A 9,680-nucleotide genomic window follows, 5' to 3' on the forward strand; every position below is an offset into this window, starting at 1 on the left:
TTTCCCGAGAAAGACATCCTCCAATAATTAACTCCCAGGGAGTAGCATATCCCATAAATTTGGGAATTGCCATGTGACAGGGCAACACTCGATTGGTTTGACGGCACTTTCATCAGAAATGAAAATTGCTTGCTCCTGGCAAGTTGAAATTATTTCTCAAAGCGACTTAAGGTGAAATTAGTCAAGAACGCAGAACTTATACTTAAACGCTGTCTATATACGCAGAATTTTGTCGATTACTGGAGCCCTCAGTGTTGTTTACTGCAGTGCTGCCACTCATCAATGCCTTTTCATAAACTTACCTTTTCAACTAAAATTTTTCGTGCTATAATAGATGCTAGCTAAATATAAACTACTTATTTTTCAACAAAAAACCTCATTCGATAGTAAATTTCAAATAATTTACACGTATTTTGAATAGGAACTTATAACTTTTTTACCAACTGAAAAACTTACGACTGGCAACCATCTACAGAAGGAAGAAAACAGCAGACACCGAAATAAAAAAGTTTTCGAAATTGGCAGTAGAGGTTTACGGAATGCGCCACCTTTGTACGCTACATCGTGCGGTAATTTGGAGGATACACGTATCAAGAACTTGAAAGCAAGTTGCAATCCACTTACACTTTTTACTAACTTGCTTTCTCCACAGGCAAAAGTTTTTATCTTGATTATGTTATCAGGAATAGTTTGCCAATGAAGGCCACAAATATCATATCAAAACCCTTATCTTGATAAATATTGCCAGCAATTTTTTACTTTGACAGCTACATTTTCATTTGCGCGGTAAGCTCGTGGCGGTAACATATTATATTCAAACAAAAAATTAGCTGCTTTCTATTAAAATATTTGCTATTATTTACTTGGATGTGAAACATAAAATTTTCTAAATTCTTTAAGTGATTAAATCCGGCAAAAACCCATCTTACAAATGCCTTTATCAAGATAAAAAATTCACATATATTTGCCTCTGATAAAATTTATTTCACGCAATAAAAATTACAGTTGGTAGGCAAAAACTTTTTCCTGTAGAGACGGGCCGTAACACACTCGCACTTTTAGAACTTGAACGTCGACTTGACATAAGTTTTTCTTTTCAAGTCGTGAGGAAACTTGAAAGTCAAGCCATCAGCTGAGCACAGTTAGAGTACAATTCCTCAACAAGCTTTTCAGACGTTCCGCGCTTTTTAGGTCTCAGCGAAAACTGATTTTCGTTTGACATATTTTACATGGACGAAAACACAAGTTTTAAGTCGAAAACCAGTTTTAGCAACGAAAACATGTTTTCGATGTCGATCAGAACATAGTATAAGAATGAAAGGATGAGGTTGTAAATGAAAAGAAATTGAAGGAAAAGTATTCAGATTCTGTTTTTGTGTAGCAAAACTGTAATCAAAAGATGTAAGAAATGTGAACGAAAACGTTAACAGCCGGTGTGAACAGCCTTCAGCCCACAATCCCAAAACTCATTTTCAAAGTGTTTTCGTTGTCGGTCAGAACATGGTATAAAAAAAGAATCAGATGTGTTGCACTAATGCCTCACAGCTGAGATCACCTGATTTTATTTGCTACAGGGTTACACTAATATCTAAAAAAAAAACTTTAAACAGACTCTGACAAAAACAGCAAAAAAGTTCTATTAACTGTAATAGTTATTGACCAAAACGCCGCAAAATACTAAAATGGCATACAAATGCAGGAATCCATTTAACTAAATGCATATTTTGCCAATCTTTTACTTTATTTTAATAACTTTTGCCTTTTTTACATCACTTTAAACACCCTGTCTAACATTTTGGCAGGATATTTTCATGAACCAAAAATATAAAGGGCCATTCACATACATCTTTCCTCGCGTTGCTTGACAGTTCAAACTTTGACCACAAAGCGCGAAACGCAGAAGTTATGCCGCAATAAACGCTTTGACAGCTTTTGTGTTCTCCTTTTCCTCCAAATTTTTTATCTGTCAAATTGATAGCAATATATAATATGCATTAATAATAGCAATAAAAATTCCTATTTACCCTATTTTTGTCATTAAATGCAAATGCAAGCGCACAAGAAAAGATAAATGTAGACAGCTGATTGCCAAAGCGGGCAAAAGTTGAGAGTTGCCCAAGATTTTGCTTGGTTTTGCTTTGCTTTGCTTCAAACGTTTTTTATGTGAGCATACTCATGCATATGCCTACATCGATCTTATATGTCAAAGCAAAGAACTATCAAGCAAAGCGAAGAAAGTTGTATGTGAATCAGCCTTAAATGTCTTTCGTTCATGGGATATTTATACATTTTGACAGGTACTTTCCAGGTAGCTTCCAGGCGGTTTCCAGGCAAAAGAAGAACATTTGTCAATTGTAAACAATTGTCTACAATGTTTGTATATGACAACATCGAATTTGATGCAGTTTGAGCAAACAATATTAGTTTGTTGTGAGAGTCGCCAAACTCGCTCTCTCCGAGTTTGCTGCAATAACAATTGCACGTAGTTTGCCGAACAAAATTTCTGCATAACACCGACCTAACTTCCCTATGACTACAGGCCACAATGTTTTATATGGCATCAGCTTTAACAATAAAACCAAAATTGCATATTAAAGATAAATAATCGAAAAAAGTAGTGCAGACACCGACCGGAATGAGTGGAAAGTGAGTTTTCAAGTAGTTCTCAGCGAAAACTGGGTTTCATTTCGAAGATTTTACATTGACGAAAATATAAGTTTTATACCATGTCCTGACCGACATCGAAAAAATGTTTTCGTCCATGTAAAATCTGTCAAAAGAGGCCCAGTTTTCGGAGAAAACTACTTGAAAACTCACGTTCCACTCATTCCGATCCATGTCTTCACTGGTTTTTTTCGATTATCTATCGAAGTGGAAGTCATATTTTATAATCTTTAATACGCCATTTCGGATTTATTGTCAATTGGCTGGCCAAGGTAAAAAAGGAATGAATGTTAAAGTTTGTAAATGTGAAGAATGTCAGGGGGAAGTGTTTTGGTTTTGTTTGTGTGGCAAAACTGTATGCAAAATATGTAAGAAATCTCAACGAAAACACTAACAACCAGTATCAACAGACTTCAGCCCAAAATGCCTAAACTCGTTTTCAAAGTGTTTTCGTTGTCGGTCTGAACGTAATATAAAATTCAGGAATAAAAAGTCGATTTTGGTCGAAAGTCGACGTCGACTTTGCCATATTTAGTCTGTTCGTCGTTTGTGTTGTTTCAATCGTTCTTGTTATTTTTTATCACTGCAATTGTTGGATTTCTTGATATTGGAGCTTATCTTGGTGGAATCATAACACCTCTCGGAGAATTTATATATTCGAAATTGACATAAACTTCTCAAAGGCATCTTACCTTNTTCACTGGTTTTTTTCGATTATCTATCGAAGTGGAAGTCATATTTTATAATCTTTAATACGCCATTTCGGATTTATTGTCAATTGGCTGGCCAAGGTAAAAAAGGAATGAATGTTAAAGTTTGTAAATGTGAAGAATGTCAGGGGGAAGTGTTTTGGTTTTGTTTGTGTGGCAAAACTGTATGCAAAATATGTAAGAAATCTCAACGAAAACACTAACAACCAGTATCAACAGACTTCAGCCCAAAATGCCTAAACTCGTTTTCAAAGTGTTTTCGTTGTCGGTCTGAACGTAATATAAAATTCAGGAATAAAAAGTCGATTTTGGTCGAAAGTCGACGTCGACTTTGCCATATTTAGTCTGTTCGTCGTTTGTGTTGTTTCAATCGTTCTTGTTATTTTTTATCACTGCAATTGTTGGATTTCTTGATATTGGAGCTTATCTTGGTGGAATCATAACACCTCTCGGAGAATTTATATATTCGAAATTGACATAAACTTCTCAAAGGCATCTTACCTTAGGAAAAGTTATCGGATTTTTGTTTACGGCATTCGCAGACAGAGCGCATCCATTTTTTCTTTATTCGGCGGTGGTAAAAAAACTGATACGCATCTATTAATATGAAGTGCGCTGTCCTATATTGCAAGAGCTCTATCAAAGACAGTACAATAAATTTTCATAAATTCCCAAACAACCAAGAGTTGTTCCAAAAATGGGCGGACTTTTGCGAACAAGCAGTCGGCAGAAATGCAAAAGTTTGTAGTGAACATTTTCTGCCAGATGATTATGAAGGAAGCTTAAAAGTTGAAATGGGTATGTAAATTTTGGGGGTTGGGTTCCGAAAAGTATCTGTTTGTTCGAGGAACCCTGTAGTCGGAGAAGAAAGTGAAGCATCCCATTGAATTCTTTGGTCTTTCCTCTTTTAAGCTGGTGGCACACCCCTTCTTTTTTTTGTACCAGCCTCCATAGCCTCGAACTAGCAGACACCATTCGGAACATTTCTCAATTTTTAATAAACTATCATGCTTTGATTAATCGAAATTATTTTACAGGATTCGGAAGATGGCGCTACCTTAAAAAGGGTGCTGTACCGTCCGTTAAGAAAAATCAGATTGCATCCTTAATTACAGCCCTGAAAAAGCCATGGCCATCACAAAGTAGTACTCTACCACAGACTTCAACAAAAGCAGCAGCCATTTCGCATAAAACATCAGAGGCTGAAACGCAGAACAAATCATCTACCGCTGCGAAACCTGTAGTTAAGGTCGCATATATTTTGCCAAAGGCTTTAAATAAACCAGCAAAAGCTTTGTGCCACACCACGCCAGTAACATATGCTTCACCTACCATTTCGTTGATGACTGCACCCTCTCGTGATCTGAACTGTACAATAGATTACTTGGAAAACAAAGTGTTAGTTGAATCTATACCCTGCAAATCATTTTTTCAGAGTATTCTGAATTGTAGAGAAATTTTTAAGAATTCTTAAAGATCTCATCTGATTTCTTGCAAAATTTTCTAAAATGAAATAAACTGTCATACTTAGATTTTTTTTTAAGAAATTTCGCAAAAAATCGGTAAATCAGTGAAAATAATGCTGCCATGTAAAGAATTTCTTGCAGAATTTTTTGAGAATTTTCTTAATTTCTCGTACAGTAATTTCTTTGAGTTCGTGTCGCCACTTCATATAATTTTCTTTAAAGATTCGTAAAAAATCGTATCAGAAATGAGATACTCCGAAAGATTTCTGGAACTTTGATTTGCAGGCTATTTATGTTTATGCAGTAAGTTTGTGTTTTTTTTTTTATAGTGAAACGGCAAAGAAAGATGCAGAACTGAAAACGAAATTTCTGGAAGAGAAAATGTAAGTGTACTGCATACGTAAAAAAATTTACATATGCGAAAGCAATTAACTTGTATAAATTCCAACAGCGAAGCGCTTAAGACTGAAAATCAACGTTTGCAACAATGCTCGAAATTGAGGCTAGAAGAAGCCACCCGTTTGGAACAGCAAATGTCAGTAACGTACAATATATGGATTAGATAGAATGTTATATTAAAAAAATCTATTCAAATATTTTGCAGTGTAACGCTAAGACAGGATAAATTTAAATTAGAATTGGCATCAGTTAAATATGAAAAGGAAAAAGCTGCTTTGGAGATGCGCGTTAAGAGAGCCGAGTTCGAGCAAAGAAATTTGGAGCAGAAACTGCAAACGATATTCACTCCTAAGCAGATTAGAATGATAAAAAGTGGAAAGACCCAACGCTGGAATGAAGAAGATATTAAGATGTCCATTAAACTATATAGGACTAGCCCCAAAATGTATATTATGCTAAAGGAAAAGAATTATCCGTTACCTGGTGTGCGCACCATTCAAATGTGGTGCCAAATGAAGAAAATTCAAATCGATGAAACTGAAGATGACGCGGATAAAGAAATTCCAAGCAGTACCGTAAAAAATGGAAATCAAACAGAAGAACAGCCCGTTGATGATTTAGATAATGAAATGATTACAAATGATATGTTTGAAATTGAAAGGATCGATGAGAACGTTGATGAGGCGACTGTGCATGGTAGTACAGAAGAGGAAGAAAATACTGCAGTAGAAAAGATGTGTGATGATGGAGATGAGGTGAGCAGTGACATGGATGCTGCTTTCAAGTTGATAACTTATGATTCAGATGAAACCATAAGTGCTATAGAAGATGAACACGATATTACAGATGCAATTTCATTTGATCACACGGATAAGGCAAATGAAAATAGTATACTAACAGTCGAAAGTCCCGGTATTGAGGTTCAAGAATTCATTATTCCGTGATGGCTGGATGCTCTGGAGGTTATGGAAATTTCAAACAAGTAAATGAAGAAATAAAGCGGTTAAGGTAGTAGGTTTTTTCGCCAATTGGATTTAGCCTTGTATTTAAAAGGCCAAATTATTTATAACTCGTTTCAGACATTATAAATGATGAGGAAATTTTTGGAGATTCTTATTTTTATCAACTGATTGGATGAAACTTTAATGATAATGTGGCGATATCTGCATTTTATAAATAGGATTTGCAATTTCGACAGAAGTATGTAAAATGAGAAATTCGCCATTCGTAAAATATCCATACATATGTATATTCGCTAAATTAGAGCGAATACTTTTTTATGAGTTGATATAATTAAAAATAGAAAAAGAACTAATGGAAAATTGGTTGTATTATATAAGCTAGAACTATGTATTTTATATATACACACATATGTATATTAATTTATCCTTTTGTCCTTTTCACAGACTTAATTTAAATATATGCTGGCGTACTTTAGCGCACTTCAAGTCCAGGTTGTATCGTACCTTTACTGCAGAAATTTCATAGTGGTTTCGATTATAAACATATCATTTGAAGAAAATGTGCGTTTGTAAACAGTGAATTTTAAAGCCGTTTTTCTCGAGCTTTTGGTTTTTTGTATCATGACATTCTTGCAGCAGAGGTAACATATGCCGTTTCTATTCTTATATTTAGTATAGTATCATACTAATCGGAGTTTAAATTGAGATGTTCAAACTTTTTATGTACTATGTATGTTCAATAAATAATTTCATTTAATTGGAAAAATTTATAAGTTAACGACGTACAGTGAGTGTACAAATCTTGCTGAGAATGTTTTGCTTTCACTTTCTATGTTCAGTTGGATTGTTATCCCCCATTCGCACAGTGATATTTGATACCCATCGTAAGCCCGCAATTTAAAAAATTAGTATATTCACATTAGGGCAATTCATCTAAACGCTTAAGTGGCTGGTAACCAAGTAAACCTCGTAAACTTACTTAATTTTTTATGGAAAATCGTTTTATATACGAGGTTTACGCGGTTACGAGACATGAACGCGTTTCCATGAATACGCATATTAATTCAGGTTCACAGGGGTTTTTTCGATGTCGTTAAATCTGAAGACAAAATGACAAAAAACCAAATGTCCGATCCAATGTGGCGTCTAAAATCTTAAGAAAAAGTTTTTATATTAAAATTAATAATAAGAATTGCTTATAACTACATTACTCATGAGTTTTTGGGGTAGCTAAATTCGAATCTGAAGTCAAAATTGACTGGTTGATCCATTTTAAAAGAAATGTGTATTAGTATGCGGTCTTTTAAGTTTGTATTTAAATTTCTCAAATAAAAATATTATTGAATTATATATAATAATATAATCATGTTAACATACAGTATCGGTCATATCTATAGCACGCCATTTCGAAGTGATATTGTGTGCAACTTATGTTTATTTGTTTATTTTTGAGAATTTTCAATTAAAATACAGTTCTTTCTCTAACAAACCCCATATAAACCCAAGTGTAACAATTTGTAGAAAACTTCAAAAAAGTGCAACCAATTTTCTCCTATATTTCAAACTTTTTTCTCGGAAGTGTTTGAATTTTTCTGAATACACAGTTTTATAGCCCAATCAATTTTAGTCTGATAATCTGCAAGTTTCAAGTAGCTAGAAGTTACCGTTGATTTTTTAGAACTTTTTTCGCCAAAGGTGTTGCGGTTTTCATCCATATACAAATAAATTGAGTTTATTCATTATATGGAAGCCAATGCGACAAAAAAAATTCTGAAAAATTAACGGTAATTCTTAGCCACTTGAAATTTGCACATTATCAGACTAAAATTGCAGTGGCTAAAAAACTGTGTACTCAAAAAAATTCTAACACTTCCGAGAAAAAAGTTTGAAACTTAGGTGAAAATTTGTTGCACTTTTTTGAAGTTTNATTGAAATAAATATTAATTTTTCAATGGTAAACATGGTGAGAATGACTTAAAACCCACATGCTAGGGAGTGGTAGTACCTACTTTTAACCACTCACCGCAGCGCACAGGAGTGCCAAATTGGAATTTATTATTCAAAATAGTTCAGAATCTTCATTTTTCAACCAAATCTTCATTTTTCAAGTCAAAGTTTTTGAACACTTTGGGAGCTTGAGAGCACATTCATTGTGTTGGTTTCAGCATACATGCCGTACGACTCGGGAGCACCCTACTCATTCAACATTGCGAAATTTTGTGTGACCAAGTACGGGGTCAGCCAATTTTCAACTACCTCTTAACAACCAATCCACTTATATACTTATATGTAATAAAGGTAGGGAGCCCACCTTCATTACTAAAAACCGTAAGAAAGCGTTAGACATAACTATGCAGTGAAAGCTTAATTGAAATGGTTGTAAGTTGGCGGGTTCTGAATGAACACTCCCTCTCTGACCATAGCTGTATTGAGATAGTATTGAATTTCTCTCCAACGAGCCCAACAATATGCACAAACTCAAAAAACACAGATTGGAGTTATTATAACAAGCTATCTGAAGAGACGTTTTTTAACTTAGCCCCATAGAACCTAATTGTACCGAGGATCTAGAAAACATGATCAACGTATTTACCTCGACCTACTCAGGTACCATAGGTCCGTCGTACCTTCACCCTAAACCGTGGAGCAAAGGTAAACCCCACTGGTGGTCGCGGGACTCACTTCGCAAATATTGCAGGAAGCCATTCAATAAGGCCAAAAGGCTTAGCTGTGAGGTTGAACGGCAGGAGTACAAGCGGTTACTCCGGATTTATAAAAAAGCTTTGAGGGAGGCGAATAGGCGAAAATTTTCTGTGGTGGCATCGAGAGTTTTCCGAAACTGTCAGGCTACAGAAGATTCCCTCCAGTTCTCCTAATCCGAAAGTTTGCTTACAAAAGCGGGATGGATCCTTCACCTCCTTGGGAAAGTATACTCGGCCGTCTATATTCCAAAAGCCGGAAAAGCCTCACATATTAACCCCAAGCACCTTAGGCTCATCCCGGTGGTCCAGCCGCTGTGGCCTAAGCGAGAAAATATAAAATGCCTTCGGTCTACACCGGAGATAAACGGCGTCCGGTTAAGTCTTGCTACAAAAGTCAAATTTCCAAGCGTTATTTTAGATGAGAAGCTGAAGTGGAAGGAAAATATAGTCCAGCATTGTAAGGAGGCTTCGCTTCTAGTCCTCTATACTTGTAAAAGGGCCATAGGCAAGAGATTGGGCCTCAGTGCTCAGATTTGCTAATGGATATTTATATCAGTCATTAGACCAATCCTCCTGTATGGAGTGATCGTATGGTGGTCTGCATTAGACAAAAGGGTCAACCTCAGTCTACTCACCAAGGGGCAAACGATGCTCTGATCGCTATTTTAGATTTAGCTGGACAGCAGGTGGCAGCGCTCGCTGCTCTTCGATTAAGAGAGGCATCCCCATGGCAACCTGAAGCCTGCTTCATTCCGGAAGACAGTTTCAACACAAGAA

General features: G+C 35.6%; 1 protein-coding gene across 3 annotated transcripts; it reads left to right on the forward strand.

The window, feature by feature from the left end:
* Positions 1–3,399: 3,399 nt before the first annotated feature.
* On the forward strand, positions 3,400–6,979 carry LOC108375499 (uncharacterized). Of its 3 annotated transcripts, none has more exons than XR_001849166.1 (6): positions 3,400–4,172; positions 4,412–4,772; positions 5,170–5,223; positions 5,292–5,375; positions 5,445–6,250; positions 6,319–6,979. XR_001849166.1 is itself a non-coding variant. In XM_017631630.1 (5 exons), exons 1-5 carry the CDS (start codon positions 3,980–3,982, stop codon positions 6,181–6,183), a joined length of 1,431 nt encoding a protein of 476 aa, XP_017487119.1. In that variant the 5' UTR covers positions 3,400–3,979; the 3' UTR covers positions 6,184–6,979. The 3 variants fall into 3 exon arrangements, 1 of the variants encoding a protein (XP_017487119.1); XR_001849165.1 differs by having other exon boundaries at positions 3,401–4,172; positions 5,445–6,247; XM_017631630.1 differs by having other exon boundaries at positions 5,445–6,979.
* Positions 6,980–9,680: the final 2,701 nt, after the last annotated feature.

Source organism: Rhagoletis zephyria, unplaced genomic scaffold, assembly GCF_001687245.7.
Source record: "Rhagoletis zephyria isolate East Lansing unplaced genomic scaffold, Rhagoletis_zephyria_1.1 Rzeph_scaffold_09022, whole genome shotgun sequence".
NCBI lineage: Eukaryota > Metazoa > Arthropoda > Insecta > Diptera > Tephritidae > Rhagoletis > Rhagoletis zephyria.

Coding starts and splice junctions, on each gene's coding strand:
- LOC108375499 (XM_017631630.1), top strand. CDS start 3,980: ATGAAGTGCGCTGTCCTATATTGCAAGAGCTCTATCAAAGACAGTACA. Junction 4,173..4,411: donor AAGCTTAAAAGTTGAAATGG/GTATGTAAATTT, acceptor ATTATTTTACAG/GATTCGGAAGATGGCGCTAC. Junction 4,773..5,169: donor GATTACTTGGAAAACAAAGT/GTTAGTTGAATC, acceptor TTTTTTTTATAG/TGAAACGGCAAAGAAAGATG.